The 26,890-nt window shown below is 35.6% G+C and overlaps 1 protein-coding gene across 3 annotated transcripts in view; it reads right to left on the bottom strand.

The window, feature by feature from the left end:
- Positions 1-26,890, bottom strand: part of LOC139696263 (short-chain dehydrogenase/reductase family 16C member 6-like) — a 178,497-nt gene that overhangs the window by 5,797 nt on the left and 145,810 nt on the right. For 2 of the 3 annotated variants that reach the window (XM_071594948.1, XM_071594949.1), the window contains 5 exons: positions 21,279-21,403; positions 14,424-14,534; positions 13,831-13,992; positions 10,242-10,324; positions 8,295-8,411 (listed from right to left, as the gene is read on the bottom strand). In XM_071594948.1, coding sequence (XP_071451049.1) covers positions 8,295-8,411; positions 10,242-10,324; positions 13,831-13,992; positions 14,424-14,534; positions 21,279-21,403 — 598 coding nt within the window. Of the gene's footprint in view, positions 1-3,663; positions 3,814-8,294; positions 8,412-10,241; positions 10,325-13,830; positions 13,993-14,423; positions 14,535-21,278; positions 21,404-26,890 lie in introns of all 3 variants that reach the window. The other variant, XM_071594950.1, reaches the window with a different exon arrangement.

The raw sequence follows: 26,890 nt of genomic DNA, 5'->3' as shown, positions 1-26,890 counted from the left end.
CAAAAACAACCCAAATATCAAATAAAATGTTAAAAGTTATTATTGGTATCACAGAATGAAATTTCATCCTCATAAGAAAGGTGTTGAGAAGCTATGTTATTAATATTGCTGGATTGAACACAAAGTTTTTGCCTACCAATTTTACTTTTGACAATGTTTTGATGGCTTAAAGTTTGGAATCCCTATTGTACGCAGATTCAATTTGCCAACATTTTAGAGAGGAATGAGAACAAATGCAAGGATTTTGACAAGTCATGATTATTATGTGAACCTAAAGAGTGGGTTTGGAGACCACATCTAAGTAGAGTTTGGAGAAGTTGAACATAATGTTATGCCATTATTGAAATAGAAAGAAAGACTCGTACTTTTCCACAGATTTTATTATACGGCACGACGCGTTTCACCGACTTGCGGCATCATCAGGTACAAATTTGCAAAACAGACAGAGCAAGCATATATACCCTCAGGACAGAGTGGGGGCGGGGAGGGTTGGAAGGATTTGAGGGGGGTGGGGGCTCGCAGGTGCGTTGATGGATTGTTTTGACCATCAACGCACCTGCGAGCCCCCACCCCCCTCAAATCCTTCCAACCCTCCCCGCCCCCACTCTGTCCTGAGGGTATATATGCTTGCTCTGTCTGTTTTGCAAATTTGTACCTGATGATGCCGCAAGTCGGTGAAACGCGTCGTGCCGTATAATAAAATCTGTGGAAAAGTACGAGTCTTTCTTTCTATTTCAATAATGGATATCAATTACTTCCACGAAGTGAAGCCTGAAACAATAGAATATAATGTTATGCCTTTCAAGTTTAGATGAAACTGGATAAAAGATGAAATCCCAATGCCATTAACAATTGGATGTAAAGACTAAGCTAGGAGGCAAAGAAGTCTTCAATAAGATAACAATATTATAATCAAAGGAATATAATCTAATGAGGAATAGACTGGTAAAATGTTAAGTTCTTTAGAGCTGTTATATGGTGCAGAAGACATGAAGTGAGAGGACAGAAAAGAATTAGAAATGTTTGATATTAGAGGAATGGAAAAGATAAGGGAGGTGTGGAGAGTCACCACTAGAAGACCTGTTGAAATAGTAGATCAAATTCACAAACACCAAATGCAGTTTTTCTATCAAGTTAAGCTCAATGGACCACAAGAAAGTATGGGCTCAGGGTAAAATAAAAGATCTGGGCCCAGTAACGTCACTGTACTGAGTTCCTGTACCTAAATTTAGACCTACCTAAATATAATATACAACTGCCCATTTCTTATTTTTAAATCAAACAAATATTGATAATGAAATAAGGACAATTTGCACTTTTCCACAGTTTATTTAACGTACGACGCGTTTCAACTCACAGAGTCATCATCAGGTACAAGACAAACTAAATAGTAAGGAGACCTTATTTATATGTACAGAAGATGTGGTTGGGGAGGGAGAGTCGTGTAGGGGAGAGGAGGAGGGGGGGGAGGAGAGGCGGAGAGGTTATAAAGAGCGAAAAATGGGGGGTTAATGACAGGAAAAACCGCAAAGTGGGGGACAAGTGACAGGACAACCGCAAAGTGACAGTTTCCTGTCATTAACCCCCCATTTTTCGCTCTTTATAACCTCTCCGCCTCTCCTCCCCCCCCTCCTCCTCTCCCCTACACGACTCTCCCTCCCCAACCACATCTTCTGTACATATAAATAAGGTCTCCTTACTATTTAGTTTGTCTTGTACCTGATGATGACTCTGTGAGTTGAAACGCGTCGTACGTTAAATAAACTGTGGAAAAGTGCAAATTGTCCTTATTTCATTATGATGAACTTCCACGACCTCAAGCCTGAATCTGTTGAACTTATTCAAACAAATATTAGTGTTATTGGCATAGAAAACTATGAATCCTCCACCATAAGAATAAATGAACACACCAAAAAATACATGCAAACGGATAGGTTGAAATAATACAGGGTGCAGCAACATAACTTCTTTTTTTTAATTAAATTTGCATAGGAAAAAAGGAAGTAATGTTGCCGCACCCTGTATTTTAATGGAACAAAAAATTGATAAAAGAATCATAATAGAATATTTAAAAAGTATCCTTTCACCAATACTTAGAATATAGTCCTATAATTGCAACAAATAGAAGAAGTGTAATAATGGTCTTTATGTAATGTTGGAGTCAATGAATAACATTGGCATTGTAAAAACAATCAAAGTATGTATTTGGACTTTCAAATTTGACAAATGAAAAAAATAAATTGGAATTTACCTTAACTATGCATTTCAGAAATGCTTTATATAATACGACACAATGCGTCAGAGAGTACATTAAGTATTTGAGTTGAAATTATGCACCATTAAATTGTACTATCAGTTTTCCACTTGTTTTGGATAAAGCAAAATCTTTGCATTGCTCCATGATTGCATTAAAACAAGCGCAGTGGGTAAGAAACAGAATATTCACCCCTGGTTACTAGCGTCATCTTAATTAAAATTAATACAGCACCTTTCAAACAAGTGCATCTGCAGGGGAAGTGTAATTCACCAGGTTTTATGAAGGTATCCAACTTTATGAAAACTCAAATAAATCCTCCACAACATCAGAAAATACAGTTTGATTCCATTACTATGTGATGACAGCAATCCATTATATCACATTATGGAATGCGATGTGTTGTACCTTTTGTTTCAGTGCATTATTGGCAGGAGCCCTTTGTCTCAAGTTAGTGTATTATATATAAATTCTAAGTGAACATATATTTTTATTAAAAAAGCTTTTCATTCGCTTCACAACAGTTTAGGATTAATCTTCAGCAGTTAGTTAGTAAGAATTAAAATATAAAATATGGTATTCTTAAATAAAAATAATGCACTCTGCATCAAAAATTCCATTTTTGGAAACCATGGACTTACTGCATTGAGGTGGATTTCACATTCAAAAGGACTGCACTGAAATTGAGTTTACATGTACCCCACTATAAATTTAGGTTGAAAATGCTTATTCTCCTAGACCAATGAAATGCTTCAATGCATGCAACGCTTCATCATATGCAATTTCACTTCATGAATATGTATTAGCCACATTGTGGACCATAAACAATACCACCCTTGTTATCAATTACATGACTGGTTAAATTATGAGAATTAGTGAATTGTTAATTGCATACATGATAAGGCACGTGGTACTGAGGTGAACTGTGCATGGATATCCCGTTAGATATTGCATACTCAGTTCCCTACTTTCCCTTTCTTAACAGCTAAATCACTCAATGCAATTTTATATTATGCGGAGCTTTATCAGAGCCAATTGATGCAGTAAAACAAAGGAAAGATTGTATTGTGGAAAGAGATTTACCTTATACAAGTGAAGTCTGTAAATAAAGTATTGTGTAGAATACAATTTTTCTGGAAAACATAATTTTTTCCCAAAGACTATACCTTCAATCCATTCAAAACACATACAGAGAGAGGATTAATATTAAGAATGTTAATTCAGAACCTAAACACATGAAACAGATTAAAACAAATAAAATTATGTCAGGTATTCACATCCCTAGATGCTATATGTACAGTTATACCAGAAATGAAAGAGAGAAATGCCAAGTACACCTGAAACCAAACCAACTCTACAAAAACTATAGATAAAAAAGTTTCAATGGGAAGAACAAATCCATTATTCACCTCTACTTAACCCAATGTCATCCAAATAATGTTATGATACCCTTCTAATCTCCTTTCTTTCTCCCAGTTCTGCCCTGGAAAGTGCTCATCGTTTCTGTGACACGCATTATGTTCTTTGCAGCATACGTGAGAGCTTGGAGCGGCAGAATACTAAAGGAAAAGATTTATATTTTCAGACCAGAGGAAGAGAAGATAGAGTTATATTAGCCACTAGATGCATATCAAATGAACTCCAAATCTCCATTATCAGCCATTGAGTTTGTTTAAACTCTGACTTTACCTTTTCATCTCAGACAAATAAATGTCAGGCATACACGGATGGAATTGACTTTCATTTGATAGTCACCTCTTGTTAGGTAATATTCCAATACAGTCGGTAATATACCAAAAGGAAAGTAAACAAAAGAACCTTTAACCAGGCAGCATCTTATGAACGTAACTACTCAAAATATAATTATTTCCACTTTGGATGACAGCAACCAAAAATTATATACAAGGAGGCATTATGCACCACAAATGCCATTATTTCCATAAAAAGTACACCTCTAAGGACCATTATTTAACTACCATAAGCATTTATGTACATATTTCCAATAATAATCCACAACCACAACAGATGATGTCTTATGAACTATGGTAGATATATTTGCATTTTATATTCACTTTTTACAGCAGGAAAAGAAAATTAAATTTTTTTGTAAAAAACTTTACATCTGTGAATTAAAAGGAAAAGTAAGATATTTACAAAATGCAAATTTGTTTAATCACAACATGTAGACCAAAAAGGCAGTCACCATGTAGCTTATAGCCAGATCTTCAAAGAGCGAGACAAAAAATAAGTTAACTCAGAAACTTGAACCCCTTGAGTTTTTATGCACAAAAATAATACATTTTTATAAACAATAATTTAATTGTATACATATTTAACTTAGCATAAAGTTGTGGTATACCATATTATTTAAAGTGAAAATGCATGCTTTGCATGAAGTAGTTTCCTTAAGACTAATGAATTAGCATGTTTCACATGGTACACATATTTTTATTTCACCCAACCAGTGTCCAAAAGTGCCCTTCAGCGAAAGAATCAAGATCATTCTTTACTGAGGAAAAATGGGTACCACAAAGAATATTTCATTATCTATAATTATGAAAACCCTATTCAATCGATAAATAAATCATTCCATATTGTCATTAGATCAAGTGCATGGGTAGGCGATGAAATTATGAACACCAAACAAATAAAGAATGAAAATCAAGACTGTCTACATAAATATGTGGTATTCAGAATTGTTAGATTATAGATATGTCAGTAAGCATATCCGGAAACATGTATATTTGATAGCAATATATATATATATATATATATATATATATATATATATATATATATATATATATATATATATATATATATATATATATATATATACATATATATATATACATATATATACATATATACATATACATATATACATATATACATATACATATATACATATATATATATATATATACATATATATATATATATATATATATATATATATATATATATATATATATATATATATATATACATACATTTATATATACATATATATATATATATATATATACATACATTTATATATACATATATATATATATATATATATATATATATATATATATATATATATATATATTTATATATTTATATATATATGGCATTACCCATGAAATACATAACATTGTAACACTGAAGACAACCAAAATGACCAATGGATGGAGGGAAGTCTGGGTTTGAATCGAATTCGTGACTTCTTGGGTGGCAGGTAGGAAAGCTAACATTGGGACCGGCAAAAATTTCGACCCTGCCAGGATTCGAACCTGGAATCTTCTGATCCGCAGTCAGACGCGTTATCCATTATATATATATATATATATATATATATATATATATATATATATATATATATATATATATATATATATATATATATATATATTTATATATATATATATATATATCCTTGGGTAGATTCACATTTCAAATATGGAATTTAGCAATACATGTGTAAGGCTGAAATCCTAATGCAACAATAGAGCCATTTTAAAATCTCGGCAGTCAATCACAAGTCAACTGTCTTCGAGCTGGCTTTCTTATTTTAGCATGAATCTCACTAAGTCTTAGCATCTCATAGAGTGCACTAAACCCTGTGGCACATGGTGCAACTAAGCCAGATGCCAAAGGCCTAAGCTCAATAGCACTCCTAAGTTGTACAGTGACATCAGCATCAACTTGCTCACCCAGTGCCAACAGAAAGAAACTGATAAACATGAATCTATTAAGAAGCACATTCCTATACAGCAATTTATTTTCAATCATTAATCCATCATGTGACATAGCTATGACATTGCATACATACTCTTAGAGTATAGTTTAACAGTATGCAATAGGGGGATAAAATGTACTGAGATATTGGAGCAATGTTTATGGCAAAAATTTAGTTAAAAACTATGATTTTGATTCAAACCCCTGGAATTTGTGTTCAAAATTATTGGAAAGCCATCATCCTTGTAATAAACTATGCTAAAATGATAAACAATTCATGAAATTTCTATCCCCAAGCAAGAATTTAAATAAAACCATAAATCTGTGGAATAAAGAGCAGTAGCACATTTATTCATGCAAATAGCTGTTCCAATTTCATTATTATTTGTTATGAATCACTTCCTAAACTAAGTATGATGGCATTAAAATATACACAATAAGAGGTTCACCCAGATGCAAAAGGGTTAAGGTAGCATTTTTCAAGCCACTAAAGCAGTTAAGAGCGGCAAGAAAAGCCACTTGTAAAGATAATGTCATCAATTTTGACAGCGCTTACTAACACTAGCCCTAAGTATCATTAAATGCAAAAGTTTAAGCAAGTGAACTTTACCACCAATACCTGGAGATTCACTCAGCATATGCTTGAGAAGTTCATCATGAATTTCTCAGAGAACGCAAAAGTACAGTTAACCTTAACTTAATAAATCTTTATATGTAATATTTTCTACTTCCTTAGCCCATACACATTGATCAAAATGTGCCATCTATGATCAAGCCAAGTTTTGATTTGTAGAAAGAGACGTGAAATCAGCCCAAAATTTAGGTAAAATCAAGATAAATTGTGTATAAATTGCAGGTGGTATTAGATAAGAAGTTATCATTCCCAAACAAAATATATTAGGCAGAAATATAGAATTATTAAGTTCTTCAGAATGATCACAAAATTCAAGCAGAAAAATATAAGAAAACATTATTTATATAATTCCCCCGGCTAAGTTATTTTCTGCAGCAGCCACTCCTACATTTCAGAATTACATTTCTAATGCAAATCGGAGCAGCAAGATATAGAAACCATTTAGTACAATTAATATGTGAGGGGAAATTTAATGTTTGTACCCAAATTACATAGAATAGGAACAAGTAAAGACACTTCAATAAAATTAACTGAATTCACCAAAAAGAAAGAAAACATACTGGGAATATGTGAAACTCAAGTAAATAGGCAATTACAGAAAAATAAAGCTAGCATTATTCTTCTGTGGGTGTTCATGAAACTTCCAGTCACAGACAATAAATTTGCAATCACATTAAAGTAAATTGGAGTAGGCCAAGAGAAATTGAATGGTGATATTAAAAATAGCTACAACATTATAACTGATCAAATATTATTTAATACTCATTTTAATTTTATGAAACAAATTGTATGAGGATCTTTAATTTCATGCACTCCATCATTCTTCAGATTTTCCGGCAAATGTTTTCAAGATGCAGTGAAAATTTCAGCAAAATCATCCACCAAGAGAGGATGTAAGATGTGAAACTTTCTCATTTTCTATACTCTGTGCTACTATTTGGATTTGAATGTATATTATATAATATATCATATGGCATAGTGTTAATTGGAAGTAAAAGGAGAGAGTAGGACATTTTATTTTGGGGAAAAAATTTTTGGTCAGTATCAGAAAGAAGACTCATTATATACTGTATACTAATTCATAGATAAAAAATACAATACCTAATTACCTAGAAGGCTTAAAAAAACACCAAAAAATGATAACTGAAAAATAAATGAATTAATATTGAACAGTTTTTCTAGCAATGCAGTCCATCATTTAAAAATTATTGAATAATTGGGCCAATAAATTCTCATAAATCTCAAGCAACAAATAGTTGAAAGTGAAATTATAACAATTCCTTGGAGGGATAAAGCTAATGGTGACAAAAATTAATAGCAAGGGTTTGCAAATAATACATAGCAACTATTAAATGACCACATTACATGATCGATTAAAATTAAAATATGCATTCACTGCAATTTTGTGAGTACATTCAATGAAAAAACCAAACTTAATATTTCAAATGCGATAGGAATGACTGAAATAAGGCTTGTGGCTAAAAGAATTAAATAAATTGGGCATTCAAAATTCCAGTTCATTTCATTCAAGATGAAAGAAATGCTGATACTGACTGACTTTACTCAAATGAATTCAATTGAAATTAACTTTAACCCTTTCTCAAAAGGTAATTGTCGGTACCAATTGAATTTATATTCACAGAATTGTTGACACAGTGGCTCATCATTGTTTGTACTTACTATTTAAGGGCAATGAAGATCTTGAGGTAGCTGGGGATAATGAGATACTTATCATTAGTGAGGATAGCAGCCACAATCTTGTCAACAACATAGGCTGGCTCCAGAATAGGGAATAACCTGCCAAAGATAATGGCTTTCATTAGTTAGCCACTCCCTACTCCCAGTACTGAGTTAGAAGGACCTATTTGCAGGAAATCACATAATACTTCCTCTCATGAGGCTTCTCTCAAAACACATTCAAATATGTTCACACATTTAATGTATGATTGTGACACTCTATGACCATGATTTCAGTGGGATAATATGAACACTTGTAAATTAAAAAAAAATACCTTGGAAGGATAGCAAGTGTCAAGAATTGTGATTTATTATATTATAGTTTACACTGCATGATTTCAAAGTGAAAAAATCATTTGCCTTGCCTGGGACTTGAACCCAGATGTCCGGACTAGTACTTTAGCCAGTTAAGCTACTGAGGCATCCTCTTATACACTGAAAGGATGCCTCTGCAGCTTAACTAAAGCACTTAAGTCCGGACATGTGCTTTAGTTTGCACTCTGCTGGGCATTGAGGGATTCAGATTTGCATCCCAGTCAAGGGGAATGATTTTTACTCTTTGAAATTGCTTGCATTGTAATGTGCATTAGCGGATGGCTCCATTATAAGTTACTGCAATGGCATCTTCCAAAGTTTCATTGAATATAATAATTTGTCCACTGAATAGTTCAAGATAGCTCTTCAGGGTCCCGTTGAACCTAAATCCTAAGGGCACTTCAAACAATGAAGCCTATATAATTACAAAATAAAGCTTCGGCAGAATATTTATTGGTATTATTTGAGAAACAATTTGATGTTTTTAGGCCATTTTCTTTTCAATCAATTGCAAATGAAAAATAATTTATAAAATTAACAGTGTCAGATTCAACCTTTTGATATCTCATCCTGAAACTTGAATAAGAACTTCGTGAAGTTCAAGAATATTACATACTTTGGTATGACTGGTTTATTTGAATAGGTACACTTTGCATTCTCACGGGTTCATCTTTGGGTTTAAAATTTTTTTGGGACATGGATATATTTGTCAATTGATTTTCACCAAATTTAGATGATGAAATAGTAAGTAAAAATTTTCCATTAATTCCAGGTATATAAAGTAAATACTCAAGTAGTTAAAAATAAAATACTTTCTTTTAATATCCAATAAGGGTGATTGCTTATGCTATATAATAAGGGTATTCATAATTCTTATTATTAATTCCCAAAATTCATGTTTCACTTGAAGCAAAATGATAAGAGTACATTACAGTACATGACAGTAGCCATGGCTGGTACATTTATGGAAATAACAAAAATGCACTCTTATGAGCCAAAAATTTCCATTTCCACTCATTTCAGAGAAAAAATGAATTGGACTTGAAAAGAATGAGGCCTGTCAAATGGACTAAGAGAATCTCTGTAAGATGTATCTTTTTAAAATAAAGTGAAGAGATAAACTTATTGGTTGTACACTAAGGCATTACAGTTAACAGAACACTACAGGGAACGATCATGAAGTGCATGCAGCATAGTATGTAAATTTAAAAAGTGTCAAAGGTAAGGAAGAAATGAATGAGGCCAGCTGAGAAGAAAATAGAGCTGTAGCCAAGCAATTTCTGGAATATTTGGATGGTTTAATATATTTATGGCCTTTTGGAACAATATTTATTTATATAATAGTAGGAATAAAGGCAACCAATCAGGAGTTTTGGTATCAGTAGCACAACATTGAGCATATTTCACATTTTGAATCACAGTTATACACATATCGTACATAGAATGTGTTTCACATTCTATCAAAATATTATTGTGCGTGCTGAGATAAATAATTTTTCTTTATAATACTTCAAAATAATTTATGCTACCATGAAATATGAACTGTATACTCCAATAACATATCCCATGAAATACCTGGATTTTACTCCTTCAAACATGCCTGTATTAATGTAATACGGGCAAACAACAGTGGTATGAACTCCGTTGATACCAGAAACCTGTTGACAAAATATGAAATCTTATATTAATTCAAAATGAGCCAAAAGAATTCACCAATAAAAGCACAAAATATTGACCAAAATCAACATACGTATGTTGACAGTCAAAGTTCACTTCAATTGACCAAGTATTATCACAGGTAATCAACTCGTTAAGGTAGGTATTGAATGGATAAACAAATCATTTTTCCCTCCTAACAAAACACAATCCAACATCCTTTATGAAGCATTGACATACAAAGTATTTACACTTTCATTAGCTATTTCAAATACTATAATCATACATGCATTATGATCTAACTTTTATGACATGGAAAACCAAGGATAGCATTTACACTTTATTAGTGTCCTAGACGAGTTTTGTCACAGAGTTATTTCTTCTTTGGGGTTATCTAACACACCAAAAGAAGCCATGTATATTTAAAAAGTGGCAGGGAGGATGGACCTCATTCCTGTAAAATTCTTTCAGAGGACCAAGAGGAAGTTCAATGAGTTAACTCACAAGTTATATAAGCATCCATAAATTAGCTATATCTAATCAAGGATTGATAATGACAATACTGCTACTATGTCAAGTTTGTTTCTCAGCATTGGAATGAATAAATTAGTCATGGGTTGAATCAGGGATGGGGAGAGACAGTGAAGGGGCAAAGGGCATTTCAGATAGCAAGAGACTATATTGGTTATAATAGGTTCTTCAAAAACACATGTGCAGTATACATACATATATATAAGTATACATACATATTGCTCACATTTCATGGAGGCACCTTATCTTGAAAGGTGCATTAAAAAACCATAACTAGAGAGCTTGATGGAAAATTATAAGGCAGGGGATAAACATAAGTAAAGGTTTAAAAAAATTCTTTTTTCAAGAACAATTCAAGTGAAATTCAAGAAAAAATTTCCCATTAGCCTGCAATATGTAGGTGTTTAGAGATAGGGTACATCTTGAACAAATCCCAATTATTTCGTGAGCGTAGGTTTTACAATGAAAAGTATAAAAAAATATGGATGGATATACCATAAAATGGTATTAACTATAATTGCATTACCTATGGTGGGTATGCATACATAGTAAGTGCTTATCATAAATAGAGTATGTACACGTATGCACCAATTAGAAATACCTTAATGACTAATTTTTAGTTCACTACAATAAAAACTAATGGATGACTTAATAGACAAAAATAATTAATGCTATGAATCATTTTAAAGGAGCATTTAGTTTTAATAAGAAAACTCCACAAAACCATTATAATAACTCATCAATCGATAAACATTCATTCATCTCATGATCACTAACATTTATTTTTCATATTCTTGGGTGGGCATTGGAAAACCTTAGGGAAACTTCTACTGGCTTCAACAGAAATTCAGACCAAAAACCAAAGTTACAGTAATATATTCTACTTAATTCTATTGTCTCACAGCATTCTATTCCTAGCAAGCTTTTTTCTACTGAGCACTCTTCAGTAGTCTAGTAAACTTCAACTGTTTTCTGAAATGGGTAAAGCATATTGAGATTTCCACTGTTACTTGACTTAAGCAGATTTAGATACAATGCCTATTATTCAATAGAAAGTATTCTAAGATATACTGGACCCAGCTGGGTATAGGATTTCAGAAGAGCTACCGAACCTGATAGGATGTTTCAAAAAAGTATATAGCCTACGGAATACAAAAGATAAATAATAAGTAATAGGTCCCACTAGCAATGCTGTGATATGGTTTCTGAAGATGAATGAGATAGCTTACATCATGCTTCAATGGTGTCAATCATACTACCTTGATCAAAAAGTTCCCGGAATAACCACCGTGTGGCGCTCCCATCGTTCCGATTTGAGTTCTGTTTTTTTTGTTAAATTGGTACATCTGTTGTTGATATTCCCTTTAAATCTTAGTGTCATAACTTGACATTTGCAAAAGTTACGTAGCCAAGAGTACATCTATCGCTGTGTGTGTTGGCGATTTTTTACAATTTCAGAAATGGATTTAAATTTGCAACAACGAACTTGTATTAAATTTTGCGTAAAAAACGGATTTAGTGGCGCACGGACGTTGGAAATGTTGGAAAAGTGTTTCGGCAACGATTCTCTAAAAAAAACGGTCGTTTACCAGTGGCACGAGCGGTTCAGAAGTGGTCGTGAGTCAATCGAAGATGATGAACGCAGTGGCAGACCATCGACATCGAAAGTCGGTGAAAAAATTGATAAAGTAAAAGAAATGTTGGTCAATAACCGCAAATTAACCATCAGAGAAATAGCGGAGGACTTGAACATTGCCTATGGATCCGCCCAAGACATTGTGGTTAATGATTTGGGTTTCCGTCGTGTAGCAGCAAAAAGACCTCAATTTCATGCAAAAAAGAGACCGTGTTGACGTCGCAAAAGACATGATTTGCGAGGCTGAATCCGATCCCACATTCATCAAAAGGATCATTACTGGAGACGAGACGTGGGTTTATGAGTACGACACGCAATCCAGACATCAGGCAAGTGAATGGCGTTCACCAAATGAGCCGAGACCAAAAAAACCACGTCGTTTTCAGTCAAAAAAGAAGGCAATGCTGACGGTTTTCATGGATTACAACGGTGTAGTGCATCATGAATTTTTGCCAGAAGGCCAGACAGTAAACAAAGAGTATTATTTGGGCGTTATGAGACGTTTGCGTGAAGCAATTCGCCGAAAGAGACCAGAAATGTGGGCAGAAAACTCGTGGATTTTGCACCATGATAACGCACCGTCGCACAGTGCTATCATTATTCGTAATTTTTTGACGAAAAATGCAACAAATACCATCCAACAGCCACCGAATTCACCTGATTTGGCTCCCTGTGACTTCTTTCTGTTCAATCGAGTTAAAAAACCATTACGGGGAACGCGTTTTAGCAGCCGAGAGGAAGTAATGGAAAAATCGCAGGAAGCACTGATGGACATACCGAAAACCGAATATAAAAAATGTTTCGAGGATTGGATCAAGCGCTGGCATAAGTGTGTTGCAGTCGATGGGGATTACTTTGAAGGGGACAATATAGATTTAGATGAATAAACTTGTATTTTTAATTTTCTGAATAAATTCCGGGAAATTTTTGATCAAGGAGTATATCAAAGTTTTGCATCATCAACACATTAATGAATACATCTAAATAAAGTTTGTTCAGGAAATAATGCTTGGGAATGAGTTTTTCCAGAAAGCAAACTGCATTTGTTATTCTTGTTGGGAAAAATGTTTTTTTGAATTTCTCTCAACAAAACTTAATATCAACTTATCAATTGAGCCTTCAAGAAAAAAAAACTAGGTTACATCTGAACAGGATATCAATGAAGCAGGGGAAAGTGAACTACAAGTTTAACATATAAAAAAAAGTAAATAGGTTCATATTAGCATTATTGCTTACCATTTGAATAATCTAAAAATATTTTGGTCAGTAGAACAAAAGGGAAACAATAATAATATTGTTAGCAAACTATTAACAAACAGGACTGTGAATCTTCCAACTTACCTCAAGCTCCAGTCTTAAGGCTTCATCAAAGCCTACAACAGCAAACTTGGAGGCACAGTAATCAGCCAACTGATTCACCCCAACAAGTCCAGCTAATGAGGCAATTGTGACTATGTGACCATGGTTATCATTCACCATGTCTGGCAAGAAAGCTTTGGCAGTCTGCAAAAGCATTAGTAACAACAATTCATCAGCAAATGGAAACAAAAACTCTTGTGCATATTCTTCCAAGAATCATTATTTAAACAATTATAGCTTTGACATATTTAAACTAAATCTTAGCTGGCAATTTTCTTAAGTTTAGAAATAAATTCCCAGGCTGAAGAAGTAAATGCAGAGTTTTTTTCACTCAATGCTTATAGATAAATTGTATTTCCGCAAAAAAATTGTGAAAACAACGCAATTTCAAAATAAAAGAATTAAAAAAATGAAATAGCAGAAATATATGTATTTATAGCCTTTTCCTGGCAAAAGGGATCGATATCATTAGATTGTAAAGATCCTCAAATTTAAAAGATAGGCTTGTGGTTTATGTCTCTTAAGATCTGGTCCTTCCTTACAAAGAAAAAAATTAAAATGCTGCATATACTCACCCAGAAATGGGCCAGGACATTAACGTCAAATGTCTTTTGCACCATGACATCTGGAGTATCAAGAAGATTTTTCCCAGACACTATTCCTGCATTGTTAATCAATATCCTCACCTGGAATGGGAATGGAATAAAAATCAAGCACTTATCGTCACACTAATCACCAAGGGGTGCATGGAATAATTGAATTAATACACTGACATTTATTAAGTAGATGCGATGAAGATTGAAGCTTATCTCTTATTTGAAATATATTCAATTCTTATGCTATGCAGGGTAGCAGGCAATTATAATTTGGGCAAATAACAAAATCAAGGATAATTAAGATTCTTCACAAACAGTGACTGAAATTAGGCATTAATAAACCTTCCATCAGATTATGCCTGAACCCCCACCCCATACCACCACCTTCAGGCAACGTGAATAAATTGTCAAAAAGCTTTAAATAGTGTTGGTAGAGCCTCTATTTTTTAGAATATATCACACAAGGACATTTCTAGACTTTTGTTCGCCATTCCCAAATCTCTCTCCCCTGTGGATTATCTTTTAAGCCACTGTCTTCATCTCTATGTATATTGGAATCCCTTCTTTCTTCCCTTAAACTTTCCTATCTCCCCTTCGCTTTCCTTTTCTCCTCCATATCCTTTTCTCTCCCTCCCAGTCCCTTCTCATCCAGCCCCACAAGAGAGTTCATGACCACATCTCCGCGGCACGGAAATGGGAATCCCTGAACTGTATTAGTGCCCTTTGCGTAGCATTTTCGCATTAAAATTTGCACTGGAATGAAGCGTAATATGTTATAACATTTTTCTCTTATCTATTGACGACGTTCCCTCCGTTGATGAAGCAAAAACCTTCCCCATATTGAGCAAATGGAGACGCCCTTGCGACGGCTTTTAGGGTAAGTTGCAGACGCGGATGCCTACCCTCAATGGAACCGAAGCGAATTGTACACTTACGAGCCAAGCTGAATGGTAGAGCCTCCTCAATTACGATGTGAACCGCACAGAACACGGATTCCTTATATTTCGAGAGGAAACATGATCTCACAAAACAACTACTCCATGCGCTCGAAAAACCGAATGAGTACCTACAGAGATGATGCAACGACTCGCCTTTTGCTTCCCTATAAAATAACGAGCATGTTGGTTCCAAAGTACTTCAGCCGATCTTTTTTTTGTTTTGGTTCTTAAACTGGTTTGGTTATTTCAAAGCTTAGGCTTTGGAACCATACGAAACTACTGTGCTTCTCATCAAAGTCTTCCACTAATCTTTCCTTTGTCTTTACCTGGCGTATGCGTCAATTTTGCCCATATAAAATCACTGAAAAATTAACCCGAATACTTTATAACTACGTGTTTCACAGAAAAAAGTCACCATTCACACGTAAATGTCACTATTTCCTTTTCTGCTCAAGTAACCACCGTTGCGAGTGTCCTATTTGCGGCTATTCCTTTTGACGATGCAATTTTCTCGTAATGTCCTCGTTAGTATGACGATTTTCCCACAGTATAAGTTTTGAATGTAGGAATTGCCCCACCTCCAGTAATTTATTCCCACATGCTTTAACGTTCACATTAGCTTCCCAACTTCCTCAGAATCTCATCTCTTTCCTCTAACGATGACAGCAAACCCTAAATCTTTCTCAGAGTATTATGTAATAGCAATGACAAAATTGTAGTACGTGGAAAGTAACTAAAAGTGATGTACATATAGCCACTGCCTAGGAGATTGCCTAGATGATGACGAAGGTGGTGGAGAGATCATTTGTATAGCCTCACTGAAGGGCATATTCGGTGTCCCTGCCTCCTAGGATACGATAATTTTCCTGGTACGCGTTCCCCAAAGGACAATTTAACGGTTACGTAAAACCACGGGGCAATTAGTGACACAAAAGTCTTATGGCTAAGAGAGGCCATTCCCGTGAACGCTTTCATTCTGAACTCATATGTATGTTTTCCGCCACTTAACGCATCTTCCGCCGACGACCTTCGACATTACTCTGCGGTGGCGTCGGCCGCGTTGCCCCACGTCCCCCGTCAGGCGCCAACGAGGAGAGATGAGCAATGCACCCGGGGTCACGGACGCCGACGTCTGCCCCGAAAGGTCTACCCGAATAAATATTAAATAATGCTTCCTCAAGGTCGTAGCCGGGGGCCGTATTCTTTCTATTCCTTTACGCTCCTGTCTAATTAACGCGCTTTGGTGGGATTGGCCAATTAGCACCGATGTGATACCCAACCATTCGACGTTGAATGTGGCCGATGCGGGGAAACGGTGAGGTCACTGGCTTCAATGGGGGCAGCGGGAGATGAGGCAAGAGGGGGAAAACAGAAGCCACGGGTGGAAAGGGAAACACGACGACGAGAGGTCACCATTTCTCTGTACTGATTGACTTGATTCTCTAAGTACATGTCAATTTTTCAAGTCCTTACAATATGCTCGTAAGCAACCTTCTCGTGACGATAAATCTAAATAAAATTCAGCCCTTAATAACTTTTCGTTATTCCATGCCACAATATTTTATTGTTACACAAACTTCTACTTGTCCTGCGGTGCTATGCAAGTTTTTGTAATAAAAATTAATTTTTACGATATATCTCGTCCAACTCACATCACGCCCGTAATTGACAATGTAGTTGGACTTGGATTTTTTAAAATTAATTTAAATTATTTTTATACTGCAAACGTCTGCTAAACTAAGTTCTATGGGTTAGAGTGCCACCTCGGTAATGGGTTCTTAAAATAAACAAGATTTTCATAATGCATTGAAACGAAATTCCTCCATGAATTACCGTAAAATGCGACCGAAATGGAAATCCCTCATCCGGAATTATTAACTTAAAAATATATCATATTGAGGGCAATGAATTACTTTACATTGCGAATTAATTTGGCAAAATTTGCCATTCTAGGAATCACCAGGAACATCCTCGGTCCTTCATAGAGTGAATTGATCTCCTAATCAGCTGTAATTATTAATGCTTGGAGAATCTGAACTAGATTCCCTGGAGATATACGATCTACTTCAAATCGGGCCTAATGAAATACAAACATAATATTATACCAATAGTTATGAAAATAATAGTAGTGTGTATACTTGTATAATATTTTCCAAAATAATCGGAGGTTTTTCGTCTAATTTCACTAACATTTCACATAAATATCTTCCATTTGTAATTATTATCATACAATGGAACAAAGTAGAATGAGAAATGAATAAAATAAATCGATGGCTACGTTTACCTTAATCACCTACGTGCAATGTAAACGTGTGTAAACTTCAGCGAGAAAGAATTGAGCGTGAAATAACGTGCGCAAATTTAGTATGGTTACTCGGAAAATTTTAAATTGTAAATCCTTATAATCAAACAAATTTAAGCGCTCGTCAATTCCTTAAAAATTGATTTTGGATAGCATTACTCGGTGTAGAAACAGGTGCATTAAAAAAACCTTTGTGGCGCAAGAATTTCAAGTCGAGTGGGTCGCATAATTGCAAGGATACTGCGATCGAAAGTGGGAGAGATCGCTAAAAGAGTAGTATTCTCGGGAGGTGTTCCCAAATTATTTGAAAAACAATTGGTAATCGCTTAACGACAGAAAAGTTTGCAGAGTTCCAAAACATTATTTGTTATGATGGTCGCCGAGTATGCGATATGGGATTCCTCTTGCATGGGAAAGACGTCAATTGCACCATTTAAGAGCGAACATTAAAATCTTCCTCTGATCAACGATAAATATTTAACTTGTAGGTAGAGAACGTGTAATATCCATGGTAGAGATTCATAGAGCCAACAAGAACAAACTGAAAAAAGTTAAAACTTCTCGTTAAAACTTAATATCCTCAGGAGAAACTTTGAGAAACTCCACTTCAGATAGGGAAACAATTTGTACAGCCCGCAGAAGCAATGCTTCATAAAATAGGTTCCCAATGTTCCCACCTCAACAATTCAAGTAACACCTCAAGTAAATAATGCTTGTTGTTCCGTACTCTCTCTCCTACAAATGTTCTTTCCCCACGAGTTTCAAGAGCACGGCTTTTTCAACGACTCCCTTGTTCCCGTTTCAATTGACGTTCGCGCATGAAGATATGAAACAATGCCAGAGACAAAGAGCGGCGAAGATATGAAGAAATGCGAAGAGTCAAGAAAGGGTGACATTTCTTACAAGCACAGTGAATTGCCTATGATTCACGAGTATAGTATCTGCTGCGAAGTCACAAGTAAGACCGTCCGACTAAGAGGAATACGTACCTACGAGAGAGAGGACGGAATTAACTTATTCACCCAGACGATTGGATTCCACCACCGCTTAGATGTGCATAAATAATTTAATTTACACTGCCATTGCTCCAACATTATTTCGCAGTTTAACGATTATATGAGGTTTTGCACGCTCCCTGAAAAATATTAGGCATTATCATGGAATTCTGAGACACTTTCGACACATTGTTTCACTCTCTATACTTCTACGCTCCTCCACACCACCCAAAACGATTTGATATACCCTGAATCTAAAGTTCGCGAGGCACTATTAGCGGTGCGAAATGCTGGCGAGCAGTAGTTAAAGTTTGACTTAATTGCGATTTCCTCAATAAATTCCATGTGCAACTGAATGCTCAAAATTTTAATCAGAATGGCCGTCTAATGTTGGAACATCAAAACGGTAAGCAATAGGTTATCGACTGTTACTCCACACTTACTTATTGATTTGCCAAAGATTTTCGTAATTATTTTCATGAAAAATGTACGTGAAAGGCTTGTTTTCCTTTCTCTCTTCATCCTTTCCCTTCGCTTACCATAACATCCACTCTTTTATCACCGGCTTTCACTCCCTCCCACTCCTCAATATTTCCTTCACTTGTTAAGACCTCGACTTCCCATCTTTTACTGCCACTGTCCAACACTTCTTTCGCCCTTTCTTTACCCAGCAGAGGTTCTCCATCTCCACAATCACCTTTGAAAAATTTCGAATCCCCATTTCATCACTTTTCTTCAAAGATTAAGTCTTGCGACAACACAGCACGAAGCTTTTTACTGGAGCGATCATAGAAGTTACTTCGGGTGTTCCCCACGGAAGATTCATCGGACCTCTTTCATTCCTACTTTACGTTAACGACATTAACCACAAAGTCACTAGTTAAGTTAATTTTCCGACGATGGAATAGTTTTGCCGCAGTCCTGAATTGTTTCCTTAACGTGATAGCTTACGAAGATATGTCGACAGAATTCAAAAATGACTCCAGTCACTCCTTGGAATGCTGCTTTGAATAGTTAAAAAGACTTAATATATATGGGCATACTCTTACTGCAGTATCAAAGGTACAAACCGGTTAACAATCACAGGAGTGGTAGGTATCAAGAAATAACTCCGTAGTGTATTCCACAGAATATGCCAACACTGGAAACTAGTTTGGCAACTTGCTGTGCGATTCAAGTTTTGCGGCACCTCTTATCTGGACACTAATTTTATCTTTAATATTCCCCCCCAAGTATATTCTGTCCCTAATGGTGCATATCTTTTTATTCTTCCATGGTATGCTTGCCAATATTAGGGGAGAGTGAGTATGAAAAAACGAGGTAGACTTAGGGAAAGAAAACTAGATCGAGATGAGGTAGAAGCTACACGTACAGAATGTAGAGCTGAGGTCGACATTATTGCAGGGGGAAATGTTTGCATATTCCTCTGAAAGTCCACAATGGTATGTAATTGGTCTAGAAAAACCTTTAAAAATTCTATTCTTAAACACTAAACTGCCTGTATTGATTAATTTCCTTTAGGTCGCATATTATAAATGAGCGATTAAAACCAAGGTAGGAATGGTGAAATAGTGACATTACTTAGTCGCTCCACATTAAAAGACAGAAGATTAGGGATGGGACAGAGATAGCGTTTTTTTAACGAAACAGGCAAATACGTCCTGAATGCATTCTATATACCTCTCGATTAGTGATCTCATTACTGCAATGGTATCACGCGTGCCTCTCCCCTTCCTAAACCCAAACTGATCATCCCATAAGTGATCATTTTCCTTGCTCTCTATTCTTGTGTTGATGATCCTGAGAACAAATTTAGCTGCGTGGGATATCAAACTTATTGTGCTGTAGTCCTCACATGACGTGGCCTTTACCTTTTTCGGAACAGGAACTAACACTGATCTCATTAAGTCTTCCGGCCAGATTCCTACCACATTTCCCTAAACCTTTTAGTAGTTCCGCATGTATGTATGTATGTATGCGTGTGTGTTTATGTATATATATATATATATATTAAGTCGGAAACTTTTCAGACCACCCATGTATATATATTTGGGTGTGTGTGTGTGTGTGGACCGCGGTAGTCTAGGGGTAGAGTGCTGGGCTACTAACTTAATTGTTATAAACATACCGTGTTTATGCATACATAACGTATTCATATTTATATGCAGTTAACGCAATGGTAACTTTAATACAACGAGATCACCATATTGCTTGGTTGATACTGCAAAGTTGCACTAAATTTGACTGAAACCTCGGTTGCATGTTCCACTATGTTACTACAAGGCTTAGTCTAGAAACACAACTGCTGCAAAGTTGGAAAGTGGCACAAGACCCAAGGGCGCCGCAATGTTTTGGCGGGTTTAATGAAGCTCAGCGTGGCCTAAAGGTGTTCTAATAAATTTTAAAGTTGACTTAAACATTTATATCATTATTCGCCGATTTCCGCGCTGATTTATATCATGTTTTAGGCGAGTTTAATTCCGGATGAGTCTTTAAAATCGGCCTCGCATTTTTTTCCTCGAGGAATCAATTTACTTGTTGCCGAAGGTGAGCGTGAATGAATGAGTGACCGGTTCACCACTTCTCCTTTCCTACTTACCGTCCCGACCTCCTCCTTCACTTTCTTGGCCGTCCGGTAGATGTCCTCCCTGTTCGAGATGTCGCATTTGTAGCTGAAGGACCTACCGCCGGATGATTTGATTATACTCGACGTCTCCTCCGCTCCTGCAAGACAGTTGGACATAGGAATTAGAGAGATAAAAATAAAATAATTCCTGCGATAATTGATTGCTCTATTCCAGAGATAACTGGAATTAACCAACCATGCACAGTGAGAAAAATTTGTGAATGGATGACATTATTTAGTAATCTCGCATACCGTAACATGCTCTAATTTGAAGGAATTCATGATGAATAAATTACTTAGGTTGGTAATTTTCCGGGGGAAATATGGGCGGAATTTATTATGTATGGAGTTTCGCTGAAGATAAAAAGTTTCGCCATGGGTAGAAATTTAGGAGCATGGGCTTTGAGAAATATAGGAGAATATATTTTCACTTTAGCTTAAAAAGAATGACTTTACTTTCTGTGAAATCTCGGCAGGGCCAAGTAACTTCACGGAAACATATTTAACTGTGAAGTGTCAATAAAACTTAAAAAAAAATAACTACAAGGAAGGAGAAACAAAAACCATTGAGTCTATCAGTACCCGCTGAGCGGGCGGAATTAATTTCATTCCAAGACACGACATTTTGCCAGTTTATATAGTGAGACAATTAAAAAGCTTTTCGAGGAGCCGAGCTTCAAAATGTGCCTAACCAACAACAATAACAAAAATTAGTGAAATTTTTGCGTGGCTAAGTTCTCCACCCAAAATTTGCACGTGGATTAGAATGTCGTGATGAGTGAATACGACACAAAATGTAAATATGAAAGGTTTCATAATTGACAAAAAAATACAGAAGCTTGGATTATTGCATGCGCAGAAAAAAAAGAGTTCCATGCCTGAAGTGATGGGAAACACGACTGAATACAATTGACGTTCCAGCAACAACACCAGCCTGTGCATTGGGAAATATTTCGTAAAAACTCATTTATGGGTTTTAATTTCGTAGCCGAGAGACCGAACGGTGGCACCAGCAGAGAAAGGTTTAGACGAGATGGATATTAATTTGGCGAGGGAGTGGAACGAGGTAATTGAAGCGAACAGACGCAGTGATTGGCGCAGCGGTCCTTTGGATCGTGGATGAAGGGATGTCTGTAAAGGGCACGCACAATGAGAAGAGAAACAAACATTAACTAGACCCATTCCAAATCATAAAGGTCCATTGAAGACTGCAGTGCGGGGTAAAAAGGAGGGAGGAACGGAAGATGACGGTCAGGGATGAATTACGAGAAGCTGGTGATGGGAGACCTCATCACTGGGGAGTGTGACAGAATAAATAGAGATTGACAGCGAAGAGGAATCTACGGAGGGCGACTATTCACAACCAATCCTAGGATTTAAAAAAAAATGAATGAGGGAAGGAAACATTTTACGGCATGCACAATTGGTTTGACCGCGCGGGCGAAGTCTTCGGGAAGAAATTTTCTCGAGGGATATGGCAGCGTACTTTCATTTCCATAAGTCTGCAGCCAGCCACCGGCACGCTGAGAATCGGGAAAGAGTGAAAACATTTGTTACCTTGGCATTCAATAGGAGGCAGGGACCCCGGCCTCTCAGGGTGACTTCAAGGGATTGCTGTTCAAGTTCCCGCCAGACAGTGAATGCGAATATAATGAACCCCGATTTTCGGCGCCCCCGGGATTGTCTAAAGACTTCGGAAAACGATAGCAAACACACCTAAGAGAAAAGTAAGGGAGGTGAGGGTGGTGGGGATGCGAGTGTGTGGTTGATGTGAGTTTGGACTATGATAGAGGGGGGTATAAAAAGGTGACTACTGCCCCCGCCCCACGACCCTAATCCACAAATCTGAACCCGAAAAAACGAATTCGACAGCCAATGTGCGCGAATCCTACTGTCGCATTACCAAGATTGCCTCCGATTAATAGCTTCATTTTACTGATGTAAAACCAACACCGATTTGACACCGACACTGAAAAAACACCAGCACTTATCAAACATCAACTCAGGTGTAATTCCAAATAAACTTGGCCGCCGCCGAAATTCATGAAGAGCTACCTGGAGTGAAGCCGCAGGTTGTATAAATCAACGTAAAACGTATGTACACTTCAGTATCAAGTAGATTCCTCTACTCCAGCTGGTTCCCATACGATGGGTACGATGATACACTTAAATCCCTACAGAAAGGTTCTAAATTTAAATTAACATTTCTGCTGCTTGAAAGTGAAAAATGGAATAAATCAATCAATGGAAGATTCAGAATTTCATTTATCAAAGGTATATATATATATATATATATACCTATATATATATATATATACCTATATATATATATATATATATACCTATATATATATATATATATATATATATACCTATACCTATATATACCTATATATATATATATATATATATACCTATACCTATATATACCTATATATATATATATATATATACCTATACCTATATATACCTATATATATATATATACCTATATATATATATATATACATATATATATACATACATATATATATACATATATATATATATATATATATATATACATATATATATATATATATATATATATATATATATATATATATATTTGTTTTCATGCATCATCGACGCTGGAGCAGTGGTTTTTCCGGGTGCTTAGACGGATTTGATAATTTCGTAACTTATCACAGAAACACGTGCATAAAAAATAGCTTCCAAACCAAAGCAGGGTTATGAGCTTCTGCGACCTTCGGATTGGCCAACGAGCACACTACTAACCTGACTAACCGGATAGGCAACTTAACTTCGCTAAAATAAGAAAGATCAGCCCTTCGTTTGAGGCAAAGGGGTGAAAGTGCCTTAGCAAAAATATTTCCGGTAAACCATGCTGTACAGTCACGAAATGTCCGAAGGACAAATTAATGCAGGTCAGGCACAATAACAATCTTGATATGGGCGTTATGCCTAAAATTAAAGAATCTTTCACTGACGCTTTTCGCGACTGACTAAGCTCTTATTTACGGAAAGCGGTGACAATTTCTGCACCCATTATTGTCCAATGCAAGCCGCGAATTTCCAATGTTTCGCTCTCCAGAATAAGAAAACAGAGGGCATTTTAGACTGAATGGAGGCGGAAGTAGCGAAGGAATAAATACTGCCGGAAAAACGAAATGGAAGTTCTCGTGATAAGTAGAAGTAAACGTCACACGAGACTATCCAAAACCTACCTTTAAATAGGTTGGATACCTTGAATGACTGAGAAATTCACGCGTGAGAGGGAACCACGTACTAGGACATAACACTTATCGATTAGCCAACTGATTTCTTTCTCAGAATGGTTACTCACTTGAAATGAAATATGTGGGGGAGTTGATGCATGAATAATTTGAAAGTACTCAACTTCTTCAATCAAGAATTCTATGCAGATACTTCATCAATTGCACTCGTCCACTTGACGCTCAACATTCTCTTTCGTGGTTCTTTCCTGCCCTGATATGCTGTTTCCTCTGTGATCGATATGAAACATCTCGCTCGGCCGCAAAAACCAATAAGCCTCTTAGCCCTCCGAATTCAAGCCTGTTTTTATTCCTTACGATGCATGTTCCTCACCTCAAGGGACCCTTCCTCCACTTCGTCGTTCTTGCCATTTAAGTCTTTCTCCATCCCTGCTTATCTTAATAAGAACCTTGATAATGACTTACATGTCATTTTGCCGACTGTATTCTTGCTTTCCGTGGGAGGATTCATAATTTTTATTTGCATTAAAAAATTCCATCATTATCCTTTAACACAGGTATTTCGATCAAACATAAGCTTTCAGTGATGTTAAAATTTTTTAAAACGCAGAAATAATTTAAAAATTAATTTAAAAAAATATTTACTTTCATTAGAATTCATAATTTTCTCATTAGTTATGAATCATAATACTTAAAATATTTTCATAATTTTAAACGTCTATGTAACATTCAAATGTCACATTTATGCTTTTAGCTCCAGCAAAGTTCATCATTAGACGTGTCAACTGGTGCCGACTGCTTTTATCAGAATTCAACTCTTTTCTGGTTCATTCAACTTGTATTGAATCATAGACAGGCATTCTCCTGTTTCGTATTTGTGCAAATAAATTTCAATATTTATTTTAATGAAACATGATAAGATATTTTCAAAACATTTTTGAGGATACAAATTTTTCATTCAGATTTACAACCAGTTACATACTTCGAAGTGTACTCATGGCCATCTAGAAACACACAAGTCAAAATTTTTAAAACTTTAATAATTAATTTCTCTTAAGCTCTATTTTTAACCTTCGTAATGATAATGAGGGGCAATTGAGTGTATAATTATCGTGACCCTTCCTTCAAAACTAAATAATTCGAACAATTCGATCACCAATTTTCTCAATTACGTTCAAATTGAAAATGACTATGGAGACAAAGAGTACGTCCAGAGAGGTATTCCCTGGCACACAATAGATAAAACAAACTACTCCGTTATTAACACAACGTATGCACCAGAGTGATCCATTTTTACACAAATGCCCAAAAGGAGTGCAATGTTTTTAAGGTTCGTGCATATGAGTTTCTTCATTCCATTGCAGCAGCCAAATAACCGATTTTGATTATTGAGATATCGTTGGTTTCCTTATATTATTCTCAGTAACGTACGTTATGTGACATGTGTTATATATATATATATATATATATATATACATATCATGGCAACGCCCCTGCTCACACATTGTTCCTTGTGCGCGATTTTTTGGCCAAAAAAAACACACTAATGAGGCCGCAGCCGCCGTATTCCCCAGATATGGCTCCCAGTGACTTTTTCCTGTTCCCTTAACTGAAGAGGCCCATGAAAGGACGACGCTGCGCTACGATTGACGAGATAAAGACTGCATCGAAGGAGGAGCTGAAAAAAATCACAAAAATGATTTTTTGAAGTGCTTCGAGGATTGGGAAAAACGTTGGTACAAGTGTATAATATCTATTGTGGATTACTTTGAAGGGGACAAAATAGATATTCATGAATAAATAAATAACTTTTGAGAAAAAACAAAAGTCGTGATACTTTTTGAGCAGACCTCGGAGATATATATATATATATATATATATATATATATATATATATATATATATATATATATATATATATATATATATATATAGGTGCATACGTGAGATAGTGTTTTTTTCTTTTTGGTACTTTTTCACGCAGTGAAAAGTTTATTTTTATAATTATTCTTCTTGCTATCTCGAAAGGTAGTAAAACCTCCAAATACAAAATACCTCCTAAGGTTTTACCTCCAAATAGAAAATACTAGTGAAAGTAGCCGAGCAGTAGAATTCATCAATTCAATTATCTACTTAAAGCAAAATTGGTTAACGTTGCTTTACCATCATAAGTGGCAACACAGCCAAAGTGTTTACTTAACCAAAACAACAAGAAACCTCGAAAATTCGCTATTCATCATGGAAAAGGCTCGCCAAGGCTAACTTCTCTGTTAATTGAAGTCGAAAGTTGACCAAGTCAACAGATTTCCAGCACCGATGACAACAACGGCAATTAAAATTGCATAAGCG

This window comes from Hetaerina americana, unplaced genomic scaffold (assembly GCF_022747635.1).
Source record: "Hetaerina americana unplaced genomic scaffold, ioHetAmer1.1.p SCAF_7, whole genome shotgun sequence".
In the NCBI taxonomy this organism is placed as follows: Eukaryota; Metazoa; Arthropoda; class Insecta; order Odonata; family Calopterygidae; genus Hetaerina; species Hetaerina americana.
This window is presented reverse-complemented; position numbering and strand designations above follow the sequence as displayed.